We start from the raw sequence: 19,833 nt of genomic DNA, 5'->3' as shown, positions 1-19,833 counted from the left end.
CATAGAAAGAAATGCACACGCACACACACGCACACGCAGTCCTCTCAACCTTCAGATCAGTACATCCCACTATGCTTTGCGACGGTCTGACAAGTGGATCCAAGATGGCGTAGAAAGTAAAGCTAGGTAAGTGTTGACTTCCCATTTTCAGCCCTTCCAGTTGCCTTTTCCGTCGCAGAGCCCGTGACCAGGATCCCTTGTTCGAATCAGGGGGATACTGACGAACGCTTCGAGTCCGTGCACGGACAACAGCACGATGTCACGTCCCTTATAGGCGCGTAAACACCGTGGCAAAATCGCAGGCCCGAACCCGTTTTGTTACGGCGAACCCTAGCTAGCTAGCTAGCTAGCGTCCACAAGCCAGCCATTCTTGTTGTGAGCCTGTGCCAAGAAAGGCCGTGTTCCGGCTAACGTGCTAACTTTTAGCCACACGCAGCCTGGTTAGTGAGGCTACCGTGTTTACAATGTGCAGACGGGGACGCTAAGTTAACCTACACTGTGCGTGGGGGACATTTTTCTGGGCTTTGTGGCGCTGCCGTCATCGCGCTGACTTGCCACAGTCATGACAAGTTGAGCAGACAAACAACAGCGAGAAGTAGAAACACCAAACAAGTCGATGATTGTGTTCAGTGGCGTGTGCTCGTTTTTACATTGAACTGTTCTGCTTCGAGAAAATCCTCATTTACAGACGTGTTTGCCTCAGATCGGTGCCAGCGACACCTTCGAGCCAAAATAACGTTACGTCCGCTCCACTGTGCTGCAGACGCGGCTGCGGTCACTGTTGTAGGATCCCACGACTGGATCTCACAAAACAGACCCAGTGTCCACCCACTGTATCCCGCCAAACTGTTTGTTGCTTTCCCCCGTGGAGTGGCTGTCTGGCCACACTCACATTAGGTAACAGCTATTCCTGCAGACCTCTCAAACACGGAGTGCGAGACGCTGCATAGGTTTTGAATTGACCTCTTTCTGTCTTAAGATCACTTCCGTTTGGTTTCATACACGAGGCTATTTTCCATTTCTCTGCTTAAGTCCAAGCAACTTCCAGCCCCCATGTGACACACTGCAGATGTTCCAGCTAGAATGTGATGATCTTATGTTGCAAAATGGAAACATCACTGTCATAGTTGCCCCTGTGGCAATAATGTGATGAGATGAGATATTTGTGTGATGCACGTTTATGCTGTCGTATTTTCACAGTCTAAATACACTTCCCTGCATGCACCTGAACTCCCACGAAGTGTGTTTTTCATTTTAAATGCTTAATATGATTCAAATGTGTTATTTCAGGTGCTGCAACATTATTTCTTCTGTCTGGCCACTTGGCAGTGCATCATAAAAAAGGAGACACTGCTGTAGAGCCTTCTCATAAGAGTAAAACTTCATGAACGTTGGAATTTTTCAGAGGAAGTGAAATCAGCAACATTTCACCTTATTTCTAGTGAAAAATATGATGTAATGAAGAACAGCAGAGCTGTAATATTTTTTTAGACACATGCACTTGAAGAATCAAAGTGTTAACAGCTGAGGTCATCCACTCTGTTGCATTTATTCAAACTGTGTCTGTCTGAGGAAATGGGAGATGGGTGTGCTTTCTCTAGCAACACTGGCTATGACGGAAAATAAATTGCATGAGGTGCAAATATTAAATTGTGTTGCATTCATGTTAATACTGGGTGGAATCAAAACCATTAGAACCTATGATGGATGTCATACATCAACACTAACTTGTGATTTGTATGTTAACTCAGAATTTGTCTGTATGTTAATGGTCCAAAAAGACAAGAACACACTGACTAACAAGCAGTGCCAGTTGGGCCAGTGCAGCTGTTACAAGCATAGTTGCCTGTTGCTGGGTACTCAAGAAGTAACTGTCTGAAACACTTAATGCAAGGTTAAAATGCTATTTATTACAAAATTACCCCCCCCCCTTCTCTTCTTGCTAACATCCAATGACTCTTTCAAGATAAGCCAGTATTGAGGCAGCATTTTGTGATAAAAGCTCTGTCTCTGCCACCCTGTGATAAGCTGACATGACAATGGTGAAACCAGAGAGGTGGAAATGGGACCAAAAGTTACTAGGCTGTTGGCCAAGGTTGAGCATTGGGGCCCTGGTGTTCCCCAGCAGGTCACAGTGTACCTTCCCTATCCTGATTTGTGCTGGTTTGTGTGGAGGAGGGTACGCTGCTTCTTGTAATCGCAGACTGAGATTTAGCTTCTCATGCCTTCGCCCTGTTGCTTTTTCTGTTTGACAAGGCATGAATGAAATATCACTGGGGCCATAGAGACTAGGGCATTATACAGCAAATTCAATTTCGCATCAGCTGTTTGTTAGCAGATTGTGAAGCTCATCATTTAGAAAGAAAAGCATCACCTATCTTACCAAACCAGGGACCTGTGAGAAATTAGCTTTTTGCTTAGATTTATTATCTGGAAGGGTAAATTTGAACCTGAGATTTGGGCTAGATTTCTCGACTAGCATATTGAAGACTACTCCAGGACTTGACCAGAAGAAAATGCTATTTATTTGACACTTTGAATCATACTTTGCTTTTGTTCCATATGATTTGATTGCAGTTGCAGTTGAATGTAGAAATACTGTGAGAGCATGAGCCTCTGAGTTTACCCAAATTTCTGACAGTGTTTTGTCTTGTTGCATCATTGTAGAGCTCTGGGTAGCTCATGTATACGCTCACCACCCTCTCTCCCTCTTAGACCATTGGTAACTCCAGGAGAAATCCCACTGAATCACTGAGACTATGGACTGCATCAAATTCTGTTTACGTTTTTACCAGCTCAGCAGGCAGGTAGAAGCTGGTATAACACAGTTTCCCCTTAAGATGTGTGCATCCCCATGGTGCGTATACTTCTCACAGCAGGCAGGCAGAACTTGGTGATACAACAGCCCTCTCTGTGCACCTACTGTCGGAGTGTGCATGAGAGCGTACTGCATGTGTGCGTGTGCTGGCCAATTCTTCATAATGGCAGGTAACACAACAGATAGACTCTGTGTGAACCACATATGCCTGACTCATCAGGGCACATGAGATCGATGCATCATCTAATCTGTGAAGACAGTACAGAGCCTAAAGCAGATGTGCTGAATTTCAATCTTAAGTTGGGATTCAGTATCTATGTATTTCCTTTGACCTTATAGTTCACGCTGATCATTTGGCTCTGTGGTTATCAAGTGTCACAACACAGCAAAATCCTTATTTGTAATGTTTAGCACAAGTTATCAAGTAGTGTCAATTTGTTTGAATAATTTCAAGTGTGATAAACAATAGCTTAGTCTGTATTTGCAATATCTGTAAATATTACACACAATGGACACTCATTACTATATCCACTGCACTTAAAATAGATTAAAAAAATAATTTTACGAGGGAGGTGATGGAGGCATTAATCACTATTTCTGTGTAACATTTTCAAAGAAAGTGTGGCTGCTCTCGAAACACACACATTCATATTACGTATGTATTAATATATATCTCTGCCAAAGAGGTTATACTTTGCCCCTTTGCTAGTTGATTGGCTTGTTGTTTGTCAGCAGGATCATTAACTTTCTTGACTTATTCACAGATTTCCCAGGGAGTAATCATTGATCTTGATGAAAAAAAATCAGGCAAATTTGGTGGATGCTGATATTTATGAGTGTGTCGAATTTGGTGCAGATCCAAATAAAAATCCAGATCTTCTCTTTTTGGTTTGTTTTTTTATGATCATTCTTCTGCAACGGAGATTATGATTTTGTGATTTACATTGTTTTGTTGGCTTAGCTATAAGGCTTGATTGAATTTAAGGGGACTGTCAGGCCTCTGTGCAGGTATGCACTCTTTTTAGAACCCTTCTAGTTTTCTCATGTTTCTATGGACATAACTATTCACACCTAAAAGTTGTCTTATGTTCACATTTACATGAGCATGCAAATCTATAAATTAATGCAGGCAACTGCTCAATTTGAACCAAGAAAGAAGTTTGGTCAAAAGTTCAAAATAAACCAGGCAAAACAAACCACTTTGATCAAAACATTTTTATTTAATTAAATAAGTTTTTTCTTGAGTGGACAGTCTGCAATGAAACTTTTTGACCTCCTACAGAGAGTGAAAGATGGCAGACACTGTGCCTGGAAAGGGATACAAGTGTTCAAAATAGCCACTGCATTCTTTCACCACAACAGCAGAAGGAAAGGAGAACTGGTCAGTGAACACTAAATGCAAAAATCAGGGTTGAATTATAAAATATTGCTTATCCATGCAATGTTAGTAAAAACTCAAAAACTTTTATTTTGAACCCACCCAAGTGATCAAAAAACTGTTGTCGTTTCCTCGGCTGACATGTTTGTCTGTTGCGCTGCACACCAGTAGTTTTTTTCTTTATCACTTTTCCAAATCGTTGTACTGGTTATACCTGATGTTTGTGCAATGACTGATCGATTTCCCTGTTTTCTCTCCTTTAAATTGGTTTGCTTTTCTTGCATAGACATACTGAGGCAACAAGAAGCACCTTTGTCAGATAATCCAAGAGGGTTTTTATAAATAGTTAATTTAGTAGTGAATTGTAAAGTGAAAAGAACAATGTTTACCTCGGAGATGAAAATAAGAATTCTTGAGTAAATGTACTTAGTTACTTCCGACCACTGGAAGCAGACCAGGTATCAGGCCTCAGGTTGAGTCTGTTGTTGCTGAAGTGAACTGGGAGTAGTAAAGAAAGATTAAACCGTGTTAAAGTAAATATATTGAAGGACATAAATTAAATACACACAGAAAACCAATGATACAGGAAGTTGACATTGTCAAAGTGAGAGTACACAGCGACAGTAGGCATTGGCATGATTTCTGTTCTTTTTACTCTGTACCTCAATACATGAATGTAATTCAATTATGATTTTAGTCTTAAATTTGTGGGTCCTGCAGACTGGTGAGACATTTTTCGATCTCCACTACATTAGGACTGTCCCTTGATGCGCACATACACACAGACACACACAAGCACTATACTCTTACAAACACACTCACACACACACACGTGCTCTACACAGGCATGCACATATTCTCGTACTCAAGGTAAAGATCAGTAGCTTAGGCAAATATGTGTAAACGTCCATGTAGGTCAAATAAATATATCTCATGTACAGTATTTACATATTTGCCAAAATATGCAAGAGGGCCTTTCTGGGTAATTGATGCTGGGACATTGGACTCCAATACTGTTAAAATATGTAATTTCCACATGTTTCTAAAGCCTATAAGCATATGTAGAGTTTGGCATTTTATTAGGTACACTAACTATAAATGAAGTCTAACAGTCCCGCAATCAATCTTTCCTCGATGAACATCAAAATGTTCAGTATTTGTTGTCTAGAGGCGCTGATTTAACTAGATTATTTCTGACAATTACATACCTTTTTCCTGTTTTGATCTTTTGTATATAATTGTCTTCCATTAAAGTCAGTCTTGTGAGTTCACATATCAGCAAAAATTTGTGTGAAGTGATTATCTGTCTGCAGTCTTACCTCCTTTTAACTATGATCATCCACATCCATTTATGCTGCTGCTTTATCACCTGTGATGCACTATCTCAACAAATGATGTGTGTAATAACTGAAGTGGATGGAAAGATAGATAGATGGATAGATACTTTATTGATCCCAAGGGAAATTTATGTAAGAAAAGCCTTATTGTCAGAAGGGGGATTCAAACTGTTGTCTCCACCAAAAAACAACCTTGAGAGATACAGTAGAAGCCAGGCATGTGATGTAGTTGAGCAAGCTATCATTCATTTAAATCAGATGCATTTACACAATCCATACAGGAGTTGCTAATTTTTACAGCAAAGCTAACAACCAAAGATTACTGTTATTAATTGGATTTATCTGGAGAGCAGCTGACTGGCAGTTAGTGAAGTGTTGCTCACGTTAGCTAACTGAAATTAGAATCTAACCAGCCATTATTCAGCTAAACATTAAAGCTAACAACAAATAAATTAATTATATTCAAGAGGATTAATTTCATCAACTTACCTGTGAGCGTGCTTTGGGAACACTGAAAATGAATGGTGTTTGATGCTAGAACTATTGAGTCACTTCTGCATTCTCAGAATACAACAGTCAGTGCCAAGTCAATGGTAGTGTCGCAACTCTCTCATTCAAAAGCGGCGGCCTCAATGAAGCCCTTATATTCTGCATTATGATATTGCCATCAGTCTAAGCAGTCAGATGACACCAGACAGTTGACTCCACTGTTGTTGACTTGAGAGCTAAGTTGAGATGATACAAAAGTGTGTTCAACATAATGCTTTAGGCTGCCTATATGACTGCAGTTTTCCCAGCTAGCTGGAGTTATATTTTAATTCACTTTAATTAATTACAGTTATTATAAGGTATGAGGGAGCAAACGTTTAGGAGCTGCATCCCTTTTCCTGTTGAGTGGTGACACAGAGCAGCCAAATGACATGGATCTTGGTGAGCAGACGTCCACATTGTATACTGTTACCTATTAAACACCTCTTCTATTGGGTAGAAAAAAGGCTGGTGAATTCTTCAGATTACCTGTTTGGTCTTCAGATTACCTGTTTGGTCCAACTGACAGGTTCTTATCCTTCAAGTGTTTTTATTGGTTTTATACAACATTGTTTTGGTTCCATTTAAGATAATTAAAAGCAGGATAAATTGTATACCTTCTGAGGTATACAGTTGATTGGTTATCCATTAGTGTGGTGGGGGTTAAATCCCTTCTCAATGTATAATTTGAACAGCAGCTGATTCTGTTCTTGCTCCAATCTGACTTGGTTTCAGCTGACTGACATTTAGAGTGAAGTTTCTGGTGGCATTAGGTTGGCAATTTGTGTGCAGCATAAACATTTTAGTATAAGTCATACAGACAGTCATACTCTGTAAGACGGCAGATGCAGACTACTTTTTGACTTGCATGGCATATGAAGTCTAAAGTAGTTTCTTGCTCTTCCAAGGATGGAATGATGCCTTGCTGCAGCTTCAGGGCCCTCCCATCATCTATATCGTTTACCGTAGTTCATTTTTGAAGGATGGATTTTGAAGTGGATAATTGGTGGGAGAGGAATTGTAAACAAATGACCCACTCCTCCGAAGATAGAAACACAGTGGATCCCTCCAACAATACCCTGCCCTTGTTTATCCTGGTGTGCAGGGTAACAATCCCGGCTTTTGAATAAAATGTGTTTAAACAGAATTTCAGTTCCTGTTGGAAGAAAAACATTCCATATTGGCTCGTGTTCTTTAGTGCACAACCCTGGAGAGTTTTGTGAACAATCTACAGTAAGACGAGCATTGGCATCATTCAAATGGCAATAATCACCTGCATAATATTGTAAAGAGACGCATAAGTAAAAAGACACATTTTTCAACTCTAAGCACCTCTGTGTCAGAGCTCATATCCTGAAACTGCTATGTATTTTTTGTGTGACAAGAAAAGATGTTCATATTGTTTTTCCTCATCTTTTTCTGCTTACAGACGTTTTGTCCCTGAGTCATGGCGGACAGGAGAGCGGAGAAGTCATGTGAAGAAGCCAGCAGATCGTTAGTCAGGCGGGAGTACGAGGCGGCGGTCACCCACAGCACGGACGCCCTGGTGGTCCTTGTACCCCAAGCCCCATCCTCTGGTGCCCCTGTCCCGCCGAGCCCTCCATCCCTTGCCACCACCGGAACACTCCGCAGCCGCGCCCTGCTCTATCGAATTGCTGCCTTCTTGCAGCTGGTGAGCAGCTGTTGTAGCAAGCATGAATTAACTAAGTGGACAGTGTAGCCTAAAACTGGGGCTCTGTTGTAATATTAGCTGCATGTTATGCTGCTGTGTATCTTAGGTGCAACATTTTTCTGGATGAACATCTGCTGAGTTGTGTAGGAGCTTGTAACAGTGACCTCAGATAACTGCCAATGCATCCCAATTTTATATAAGTGACAGTGATGGAAAAGAAAGAGCATTTCATCAGGAAACACATTTTTCCCACATTTAATACTTAATGTTAATGTGAATTTAAATGAAACCATCAAGATACGATTGTGCAGACCTTCAGCTTTAATTCAACTGGTCAATCACATTAGATTAGAAAACAAAATAGCCTGCCCAGTTCTGAACAAGACTCAGTTGACAGATGAAACCAAGATTAACTTGTACCAGAATGATGGGAGGAGAAATGTATGAAGAGGGAGAGGAATGCCTTTAGAGCCAAAGCATACAACATCATCTGTCAAAGACAGTGGAGACGGTGTTATGGCATGGGCTTGTATGGCTGCCAATGGGTCACTGGTGTTAATTGATGATGCGACTGCTTATAGAAGTATAGCAGTGATGAATTCTGAAGTGTATAGAGATACACTGTCTGCTCACATTCAACCAAACACTGTGGAACTGATCGGCCGGTACTTCACAGTACGGATAGATAATGGAAAATATTGCAAAAGCAAACATAGAGGTTCTCAAAGAATTTTGGTCATTTATGAATATTCTTCTGTAGCCAAGTCAGTCACTTGATGCCTAATAAGCATTTTTGGTTTTTACACTTTTCACTGACTGAAGACAAAAGTGTAGCAGAAAAGCACAAACAAGTGGCAATTCAAGTGGTAAAGCAAAACTTCTTAAGGGGGGAAACAGCATGTGATGACATCCATGGCTTCCAAACGTCAAGATTTTCATCCCAGTTTAAAAAAGAATCCTTACGTTTAAAATTAGATGAGATTTCCCAGTTATTTTTGAGCCTCTGAAAATAGAGGGAATCTGTATAATAATGGTTGTAATTTCCAAATGGTTAATGCAAGATTTAAACCATTTAATCAAAGCTCAACGTCTAAACTTGATTCACATCTTGATGGTTTTCTTTTCAAGTCAAGTGGTTATGCTTGGATACCAAATCTTAACCAAATACTCTTGGAGCTGATTGCATTCCAACTTTAATTACAGTCTCTGTTACATTCTTTCATATGGCAAAGTTACCTGTGAAATCTTAGGTAGACCGGTTTTCTCTGAGGGTTATTAACCCTGCAAATCTGAAAAGAACATAAAAGTTAACATGCAGCTGCACATAACACGTTTCTTGGTTTCTGAAGGGTCAGTGTGTCTTTGTAGCATATAGAGAACAAACACCTTTCTTTTTATCATGATGGAATTGTAGGTTGTACATATAGCTCCACATGAATAACCTGAGAATACTATTCATTTTTTCCTCTGTACAGCACACACACACACACACACACACACACACACACACACACACACACACACACACACACACACACACACACACACACACACACACACACACACACACACACACACACACACTTTCCCTTCTCCCATCTTATTTTTTATCCGTCATTTGTTTTCCATTTCTTTTCTACCAGGCATTCACACTTAGGCCGGTGTGCAGAATACATGCAGGGGTGTTCTTTAGGTCGGAGGGGTGGAGACCTTTTGTTTGAAAAATTATAAAATTTTAAGGGGGGACTCTGTGCTGTCAGATAACCGTCATCAAATAGAGGACACTATCTCATATCCCTAAATTACTGCATTACACTGAAATGACGTTGGGTCATTTAAATCTGTGACGTCCATATAATCAGTGGGGTAGAAATAAGAACAATAAACCCTACCTTTCCTCTTTCCATGGTATTGTTATGTTATCTTCCCATACCACAACATTTATACCAGTAATTTAAGCCTTGAGATCATGGAAACTACTTAGGTCTTATAATGATAGTGTGGGGGACTTCATCGTAGCTATTTCTGGAACATATGCAAAGCTGTGACCCTCAAACACCAAGTATTCATATTTGATATGGCTGCCACTTTTCCAACTTTATTTTTGTCCTTCTGCCAACAGAAAAACTATGATGAAGCAGATGAAGACTGCAAACATGGTAAGTAGCAGTTTGAATGGGAACCATCTGCTGATACTATGTACGGTGTAGTGGTAAATAAATTGTAGGAAGGAGAGAGGCAGCAAGTTTTAATGTTCTCTGACATCTGTGTAGTAGAAGAATGTGGGCTTGTTTACTCAGCAGAATTCAGGCAGTCTGGTATTGGATTACTGTCACTGCTTCATGTCAGAGTTGAAAGACAGAGGCTAAGTGAACAAATGCATTGTTCAGTAATGAATTGTCTAGGGTCAAATTATGATTTTGCCCTAGTGACATAGTAACCAGAACTGCGGTAAGCCTGATGTAACCCACTGTACACTGCTTAGTAGAATGAGATCCACAATAATATTTTGACTTTCAGGATGGATAACATTTACTTTTTTTTTTTTTTTACTATTTCATGACACCTTTTTAAGCTGCATTGCAATCTCTTTCATTTATTTTAATTAGCACAGACTTGGAAGCAATACATGCTAACTGAGTGACCTGGATAAATTCTCTGCCTACCTGTTTCTCTGTGTTCTTTGTCCTGTCCTAGTCCTGGTAGAAGAGATTGCCAGGGGAGATGGTTCGCTACAAGTCAGCTTGCGCTCCATGCTGTTGGATGGCAGCCTGCAGGAGGTGGCCAGCATCCTCTCTAAAGCCTTGTATGGAGAGCCAATGGTATGATAAATGAACTGTGTATGCAATATATACACGCAGCCTACATTGTGAGTGCAGTTATGGCAAAGTGCGTATCAGGTTTGAGGTTTAATATTTCACCCTTCATAGGTGATCCACAATATCTAATAGGCCTACAGAGTGCGAAATTTGCAATTTTCCATCGGCAAGACATTGAACCGTGTATTTCTCCTGTCTGCACCATGTGAATGATGTGCATGACTGATAGACAAAGCGCTTCATAAAGAAGTGCTGTTTGAATATGTATGTGAATGGATGAATGTCAACTGCATTGTAAAGCGCTTTGACTGGTCATTAAGACTAGAAAAGTGCTTTATAAATGCAGTCCATTTACTTTTTAAAATGGGCACTCAGGGGAAAAAACACATGGCCTATCAAAAACAAATTAAGAACAACTGTTTTCACATTTATTCAAATGTACACTGCATTTGATGAAGACAAGGGCGACACCAACATCAATGTCTAAGACGTAGCATTCATTTCTGGATGTTAACACACACAGGTCACTTTTTACAAGTTCTTCCTTTTCCCACTTTTTCTTCTCTCTGACATTTGCCTCCCTTTGCTTATCCCAACCACTCTCTTCATACATCAACACACTATTTTGCCAAGGTGCCTCCCTCAGCTCCACACTTGGAACCACTTCCTGCACACTGTAACACACACACACACTAACATGCACACACTCATTTTCAGAGCTTGGCCCAAGGTCATGCAACATTTTATGCAAGCGAGGACAATCCTGTTTACTAGGCAGGCCTCTCTTTCTCCCTCTGTCTCTCTCTTTTAGGGACAAACAATATCTATACACAGCTCAAGCTGAGTGTCTTTCCACGTCTCACTTTCACAAGCTTCCTTTTCTTTGTCTTCCCTGAAATCCTCCTCATCCTCTCGATCTTTGAATTTAAGTTGTAACTTAAGTTATCCTTTCTTGGACTTCAATTTTCTAGTTTCTCTATGTTTTCTAAAATCGTTTGGCAAACCATTGAATTTGCTCTGCAAAATAAGAGGTTTGAGAATCACAATGGAAACACAAGATGAGACTTCATCATGGCCCAATGTTGTGTCCTGTGCGGTGCCATTCAATCATGTTATTTGATACACAGCTATTGGAGTATACCCAGCTGCCAACTGTTTTTCTTAGATTGAATTCAGTCAGCAAGTGGCACTTGTCACTTCAGGTGACAGAAATCAGAACTCTCTAAACTATGATTTCTAAAGAATTTAAAGAGAAGCTCTGCTGGCATCTTTGCTGTGAGAAGTAAGGTTGGAAATTAATTAACATTTTGTCTTATTGGAGACTTATTTTCAATTATAAAATATCCAAAACTATAAAAATGAAGAATAGGATACCCAGTCAGCTCAGAAAAAAGTTGTATTGACATTTCTGCACTATTTGAGTATTTTATTAGTGTGTCATCCAGCTCTGCCCTTGAGAAGGTCACAGGACAAATCAGTAATTACATTTTTTATGGCCTTTGGTGAAGAAAATCCTTGATCTTTGTAGGAAATGAAATAAAGGCTAGTTTGAATCATAAAGTCTACAATAGAAAGCTTGTTAAAAATCACCCTGTAAAATGACCTAATTCATTTACAGGAAATCCACCCACAGAAGTGACTAATTTAAAGAAAAACATACATGATTAAAAGAACGCTACACACACACTTCTCAGTTGATATCTTTCACTTTCGTTTGGAGATACTAAGTTTCATTGTATGCTGTGTAACAACTGAAGGTAATCAATTGTAATCTTGCCTTTAGATTTCTGGAAATAAGCAGTTACAGTTATCATACAACTAATTGCAGTAGTTTTTTGTAATGAAGATCTCTTTTTTCCTCCTTTCATAGAACGGCATTGTTGCAAAAGACCTGACCAGGTTAAAAATGCTCCTTTCAGAAATAGAGGTAAGTGTGTATGGTCCTGGTGCTCTACATTGTACTGTTGTTTCCTGTCCTAATTTGTTTCTGCCTTTTGATGGTGGCTCTGATAGCGTAATGGTTACAGATGCTGGTCATCAAAATGAGTAATGGCCTGATTTCAACACTAACCAAATTTTTTTAGTACTTGCTTGTAGCTGTGGTATATGATATATATGGTATATCTCTGTACATACACAATAATAATAATAATAATAGTAACAATCTTTCTGCACCCACCCCGCCTCTGTCTCTGCCAGGCTATAAATAGGGACATGGCACCAGAATACACAGATGACCAGGAGGAAGGTGAGCAAATCTGTAGCATCAGTTGATTTCAATACTTCCCCCAACTTGTAAAAACAGGAATGACTGTGCTTTGTACCAGAAAAAACACATATTTAAGTACAGTAAATCATATTTATGTTAAGTTGGCAGCCTGAGAACATTCAAAACAGATCAACAGCTGACTGAAACCTCTCATAATGTTTTTATTGGTGTTGTATTGACCACTTTCCTGTTTGTATTGACAGAGGTTCAAGATGGCTGGCAGTTCCGGCCTCCTCCCCGAGGAGTCACCAGCAGTGAGGAGTACACCCTCTGTAAAAGGTAAACCAAACTGCATAGAGGTGCGAGTAATCGATTTATTTTCTCAACCGGAATATTGCAGTAGAAAATGAACACGAGATTGTGTGACTGACAGGTATTTGATTGTAAAGTGATTAATAATGCTGTGAGGAAGTAATATTGTATCAGTGACTCTGAAGCAATAATGCCATAAATTCAAATTTTTAATCTCCTCCACCACCATGAAGGAATCATTTTCAAAGTGTTAGAATTCATAGTAGATATTTATGTAGAGGAGTTATAACACATCTTTTGAACCTTAGACGTACTCTTTGAATTTTAGTTGTCCTCCATAGCCATTGTATTAAACCATGGCAGAAAATTCTTAATGGGAAGTTTTAACTTGTGAATGATTCTTGATATGAATTAATGTATGATGCAAAGCTGCTAGTTTAAGTCGGCATTGATTGTTTTTATTTGAAAAATTGATTAATCATGTACTTGTATTGGCACCACTTCAGCATTGTGTTTGCCTTTTGCTCTAGGTACTTGGAGCAGGGTCTGTGCCGGTATGGGGCCCAGTGTACATCAGCCCACTCGCAGGAGGAGCTGATGGAGTGGCAGAAACGCTATGCGTCACGCCTCATCCGCCTCAAACAGCAGCAGGAGAGCAAACACTTTACTGAAAACTACATGGAGACCCTGATAGAGAAGTGGATGAACTCCCTCTCCCCAGAGAAAGTGGTGAGTGGTTTTGTGGTACATGCTCTGTAAAATAGCAAAAACAGCGTGTGAAGGTGCTGGTGAATTTCCTTGACATTATCCCAGAGCAGTCAGAAGTTTCAAAGTAGCAAAATTCATAAAGTTTCTTTTGGCAACATTGAGGATGACATGTGTATTAGTCTTTGTTAACAAAGGCTTATACAAAGGCTGTGATGTTTGCAGTTACTTACATTATATTTTATGAATCAATGAACTTATTACTCACAACCAGTCCAATTTTTTTTCCCCAGCTAAGTGACTATTTAGAAGGAGTGAATGTAGAAACCAGCTCCTGCCTCTCCGTTACTGTCACCACCAAAAGATCCTCCCACTCGTGGACATTCTCCTTGTTTTGCAAGGTAGGTTAAAGTGTTGTCTAATCAGATGTCAGAATGACACAAAATAAGGTGAAGGTATGTTTACTTAGCATCTCACCCCATCTGTCTTTTACTAGCCGGCAAGAAAGCTATACCGCATCGCCCTGCTCTATGATGCCCACCGACCACATTTCTTCATCACGGGCGTGTCAGCTGGGGAGCGGCTTCAAGCTGTCCCCAAAGGCTGCCAGGAGTGGACTCCGGGAGAGCAGACAGCATGTATGGCTATGTTTATATATATATATATATATATATATATATATATATATATATATCTATTGTGAACAGGAATTACATTTTTTTGGGGGGAAGGGGTTCATTTTTTTTCTCCCTTAGATTTCAGAATATTAGCCAGTCTTCTCTCCACAGCTTGACTTAAGACCTTTCAAAACTGACTGAGAAACTTACATGTAGACGATCTGTCTTGAGTTTTCAGACACAATATAAATTGGTCTCCAGAGATGAATACTGTATGTAATAATGCGGCTGTTCCTGGCACTGACACTGCCCCCCAAAAAACAATAACACATTGTGTAGGCTAACATCTGTTGGCCAGTTGACAAAGAACACATCATACTGTATGTGCTTACATGGTTTGTGCAAAGAGTTTTTGATACTGGATGATGTCAATAGGTTTTCCAAGTCTCTTACTTTTGTTCCATTCAGAATTACTACAGATCCAAGACAAGATTGTAATATATCTTTTAATCATCATTTAATAAATACATTTAATTCTTGTTTACAGAATATTGCAATCTATACATGTTAACTTTTCACGTATTTTTTACATATTCTTTTTTTATTTTAATGTTGTTACAGTATAGTAGAATTTGCAACCTATATTGTTCTCGAGTGCCATTTGCATCTATGTGTAAGTTATAGCGGTCCCGTCTTTTGTCTGCTGTGGTTTGCATGTTATAAATCAACTTTGCTGTTCCGACAGTGGCAGCAGACAATGGCCTGGACAACTGTGTCTACAAGGTAGCAGTGAACTTCAGCACAGAGATCTTTGGTACCTTCAGACAGACAGTTGTTTTTGACTTTGGCTCAGAACCTGTGCTGATGCAGCGGATCATGGTGGATGCTGCCTCAATTGAAGGTATGTTAAAGCAAGGAAATCATCTTTCATACATTTTGTCAATGTATAAAATACTATAAAATCCAGGAATCCATTATTGTTAGTATCTAACACAGTCTTATATTGTGTTTGTGTATTGTTATTGTTTTTGCCTGGAGTTTTTGTAATATTTTTGCTGAAAGTGTCAATGAAAATTGATCAAACAAGAAATTACATCAATTAATGCTTTCACCTGTCCCCTTGCTCTTTGTTCTACAGACCTAGAACACTTGATGGCAGCCAGGCAGCAGCTTTTGATGACTGCAAAGCGCTGGGACTCCTCCTGTAAGACCATTGTAGAATTCACCCCTAATGAGACGATGGCTGAACTCGAGCGCAGCCTCCTTTCCCGCTATCAGATCCCTCTGTCGGCCGACCAGCTCTTCACCCAGTCAGTCCTGGACAAGACTCTGACCAAAGACAACTATCAGGCCCGGCTTCATGACCTGCTCTACATTGAGGAGATTGCACAGTACAAGGAAGTTAGCAAGTGAGTACACAGGTTTTCATGGTCCCTCCCCTCAAGCTAGTACAACATATTTTAAATGGATAAATTCAGAAATCAATTGTTATAAGTTGTTTATAGTCTTATTCCAGTTCCACTTACAAGCTTTTCACTGAACCTTCAACCAGGGCTTTTAAAATTGGAATGTAATTGCACATTCTTCAAACCTGAACAGTCAAACATTTCATTGTGTAATTTTACCACAAAAAACCTTCCTGTCAAGAAATCATTTTAAACAGTTGGCAATGGCTCTAATGTAGTTGTCTTTATATTGTGTTTACATATTGATTATTTGTTATCTGACTCAGAAAAAATTATCATTGATATTATACATGGTCCGAGGTGGAGTTTGTCTGAGGCTGTAAATGTAAATATCACCACAAGGTGTCAGACTCGACCATTGTGAATTTGCTGTGTGAGAGAGTATCTCACACACAGCTTTCCTCACAGTGCCACTGCCATTGATTGAGTTGAGTGCTCTGATGTAGGCGAGGAAAATTATGCTACATTTTTTTTACCTTGTTTTTAAATTCCATACCTCCTGCTCCACTGGTTTCACTAAGCGTGGCGCTGACTACAAGAGAAATCACAGTGAATGCTTAATTTTTTCTGCTCTTCATTTGCTCTTGTCTCATGAGTCACGGTGTCATTTGACTTGGTAAGGAAGTAGATAAAGGATCCCTTTATGTTCTTACTTGAATGATGAAATGTTCTTTTAATCCTCTGCACTTCCAATGTGCATATGAATGATCTCTCCAGGTGTTAAACCCTTAATGGAAGCTTACTCCATACATTTAAATGCAACTATAACTTAACATATATCTCAGAACTATTTCTATTAGATTAACTCTCTGAATAATCTCAGACTACATTAATTACTTGCTTGAGGAAAGAAACGAGTAAGGCACCATTTGACAATCTCGTGATGGTTAAAAGGCACCAGGTGATTATCTGACGTGAGCATGGAGTGAGTCATTGAGAACCAACCCGTGTCTGTTTTTGTCCAAACAGAAAGCTGATGATACACCCTAACCAATCGAGTGTCCCTTTGGTTGTGCATCACCAATGATTTTCAGATAAAAAACGAATTGTAACCTGTCTGCATATGTCAATCATCCATCAGAGTTCATTGACAATATTGCATCCTATTTCATCATATTCAACTCAGCAGAGATCAGAGGGGCAATCTTAAACAGTCTGGAGGAAAGTGAAAGGACATTTTCCTAAAAATCTGCACTAAATATGTGCATGAATGAAGCTTTGCCCATATGGTTATTTTATCTGAATGTCTGACACAACAAAAATGATTTATCTGCCTCACAAATATTTCATTTTATTTAAGTGATCTTACATTTTTTTTAATTAAAAAGATTTTACAAGTTATTTTTATTGGGATATTGGTACTAGTTTATTGATAACAATATCCTCATTGCTACAGTTTCTTGAAATGTTCTAATATTACAACACAGATCTGCGAAAACCAAATGTCCATTATCATCCTCACAGGTTTAACATCAAAGTGAACCTCCAGCTGGTTAACAGCTTTATGCTGACCGGCATTTCAGTTGGAGCCAAGTACGCCCAGAACGGACAGCTCTTTGCACGCTTCAAACTCACTGAAACACTTTCCGAGGTAACTCCATCTGCAGTTACAGTCCACACACATTTATTTACGCCTTTTCTGTTTTAAATACTGTATCTACATCTTAGTTTTCTGCTAGCTAGCTTTCTTGAATATAATTTTTCCCTTTACCTTAGGACACACTGGCTGGTCGGCTCGTGATGACCAAGGTAAACTCAGTCCTCGTGCTCCCCTTGGGCCGTGATGGGGTCAGCTGCCAGCCGCCTCCGGGGGTCAAAGAGCGTGTTTATGAGGCTGTGATTGAGGAGAAGACCAAGGACTACATCTTCCTACGGATCTGCAAAGACTGCTGTGAGGAGTTGGGGCTGCAATCAGACAGAGAACTACAGGTATTGGCTGCACATGTGTCTTTGTCCTGCTGTCACCACCAGATATAATATAAGACAGATGGATTGTCAACGGAGTGTAGAAGACTGCTGAATGATCTTGTAACACAAGCACATTTTTGTACGGCCTAGGAGATGTTAGTTAGCCTCCCACTCATGATTCGTTTTGCTCAGATGTTGTGGCCTTGGAAAACTTTGAAGGTTCATCCATTGATTAGCATTTTAATAAAAAGTAATAGGACAGAAGAAGGTAATCTTTCCAGGAAAACCTGTGTGTGCACTGACTGCACTGTTTTATCTCAGGTTCTCTGGTTCTGAGAAATCTCCCATTATTAAATACTACCTTCAGCAGCCTCAGTTTTATATTCTTTTCTCCCCTTCAGCCATTGGCAGAGGAAACAAGGCTCTGTGTTATCAAAACAACCCTCATCCTATCAATGTGGGAGCATAATCTTCTTCTTCTTGTGCATACGCTGCTCCTATATTATGTGCTACGATTTCATTTCCCTCTCTGGGTTCTTGCAATGTTTCGCACATCTTTGATTTATCATGTCTCTCTCTCTTGTAAATTTTAGATCTTCCTGCTCCTCTATTTGTTGTTTATTTCATTCTTTGGCATGGTCTTTTCACTGCTTTCCTCTTGACAGCCTCCCTCTTGCTTTGCATTATATTTAGTGTCCGACCCATATAATAAAGAAACCAAAGTAAATGGATGCATCAAATTTGGATTTCGAATGTTAATTTTGAAGGGATGTGAGTTATAGATGATTGGGTTGAGGTTTTTCAAACAGACTTCTTTGTAAGCTCAAGGATGTTTCCTCTGTGTCAGGTGGAGCTCCAGTTCCAGCTGAACAGACTGCCGCTCTGTGAGATGCACTATGCCCTGGATCGCATCAAAGATAACACCATCCTTTTCCCTGACATAAGCCTTGTCCCCACCATCCCTTGGAGCCCAAACCGGTGTGTATTCCACCACAACACATACATATAAGCTAATGCATGAATGTTTCAGACTAATCATGAAATTAGTTTTACATTTCAGGCAGCCAACAGAAGTAAATATAGAAGTTAAATATAGATAAATAATCAAATGAAGTCAAGGAAAATATATTTTTACTTTGCACACGTGGCAGAATTCATATAATTCATATTCATATAATTTTGAAATGAAGGAAAGGTGTGTGTGCACAGCATCTACACACTGTTGTGTATGATAAATACTGCTGATCCTCGATTATACAGAAACTCTTTTAATACCTGCACATCACATTAACTTGACAAATACCCTCACAGAGGGGACACCACATCAATTTGAGAGTTACCTGAATATCCCTTGCCTTACTGACTTGGTGGTCAGTTTGAAACGTCGGCAGCTCCTTGCAGCTTTAGATATCTTGCTGAGGGGTCAGGTGAGGGGAGCGAGGTAGTAATCTTTATTGACTAGAGCCAAAGCCAAATATAATCCGCTGTGATTTTCCAGACTGTTGCTTTATCTCTTGCTCCAGAATATGATTGATGCAGACTTTTGTGTTAATTAGATAAGTGAGGACGTTTCATCAAATGTAGACCGAGGAGTGAATTCAGCTGAAGTTTTAAAGTTTGCATTTGCCCCAAGTGGTGATGTCATTAGGATGGCAACACAGAAGAAGTTCTTTTATAAACTCATACCTTCACACTTGAATTACAAAGTTTTCCAAAGTATACTTTGTGGTTTAAAGCTGTGCATCTTGGTTTAGATTTTTTTTGAAGAGCGAAATAAAAAACGTATGAACAGCAGTTAATAACTATGCTATCCTCTCCGATCTACATCATACGCCTCAGAAGTCAATGTACTCGGTTCTCAAAAAATAGATGTAAAAAGAAGATAGATTATTAATGTAAACTGGCCATTTTATTCTTTCATATAAGTCTTACTTGTGGCATTGCATCAAAGGCGGTGATGGTAGCATGGACACCAGTTGGCCATGTTGCACCCCAGTGCAATTGAATTTTTAGATTTGACCTCTATTGTTTTAGTTTTTTATCCACTTGTAATCTGTATTGTAT

At 39.6% G+C, this 19,833-nt stretch overlaps 1 protein-coding gene across 1 annotated transcript in view; it reads left to right on the top strand.

Moving 5' to 3' along the window:
• The window catches only part of helz (helicase with zinc finger), a 51,180-nt gene continuing 31,347 nt past the window's right edge, over positions 1-19,833 (top strand). The window contains exons 1-15 of the mRNA XM_069529831.1: positions 1-126; positions 7,491-7,733; positions 9,856-9,892; positions 10,431-10,555; positions 12,423-12,479; positions 12,752-12,800; positions 13,025-13,100; positions 13,604-13,802; positions 14,072-14,179; positions 14,275-14,416; positions 15,141-15,296; positions 15,534-15,804; positions 17,326-17,452; positions 17,578-17,790; positions 18,617-18,747. Of these exons, the coding sequence (XP_069385932.1) occupies positions 7,509-7,733; positions 9,856-9,892; positions 10,431-10,555; positions 12,423-12,479; positions 12,752-12,800; positions 13,025-13,100; positions 13,604-13,802; positions 14,072-14,179; positions 14,275-14,416; positions 15,141-15,296; positions 15,534-15,804; positions 17,326-17,452; positions 17,578-17,790; positions 18,617-18,747 (1,916 nt within the window). The 5' untranslated portion in view covers positions 1-126; positions 7,491-7,508. The remainder of the gene's footprint in view (positions 127-7,490; positions 7,734-9,855; positions 9,893-10,430; positions 10,556-12,422; positions 12,480-12,751; positions 12,801-13,024; positions 13,101-13,603; positions 13,803-14,071; positions 14,180-14,274; positions 14,417-15,140; positions 15,297-15,533; positions 15,805-17,325; positions 17,453-17,577; positions 17,791-18,616; positions 18,748-19,833) is intronic.

Source organism: Paralichthys olivaceus, chromosome 8, assembly GCF_024713975.1.
Source record: "Paralichthys olivaceus isolate ysfri-2021 chromosome 8, ASM2471397v2, whole genome shotgun sequence".
Classification (NCBI taxonomy): Eukaryota; Metazoa; Chordata; class Actinopteri; order Pleuronectiformes; family Paralichthyidae; genus Paralichthys; species Paralichthys olivaceus.
Note: the sequence above shows the minus strand (reverse complement) of the source record. Positions and strands in the feature narration are given on the sequence as shown.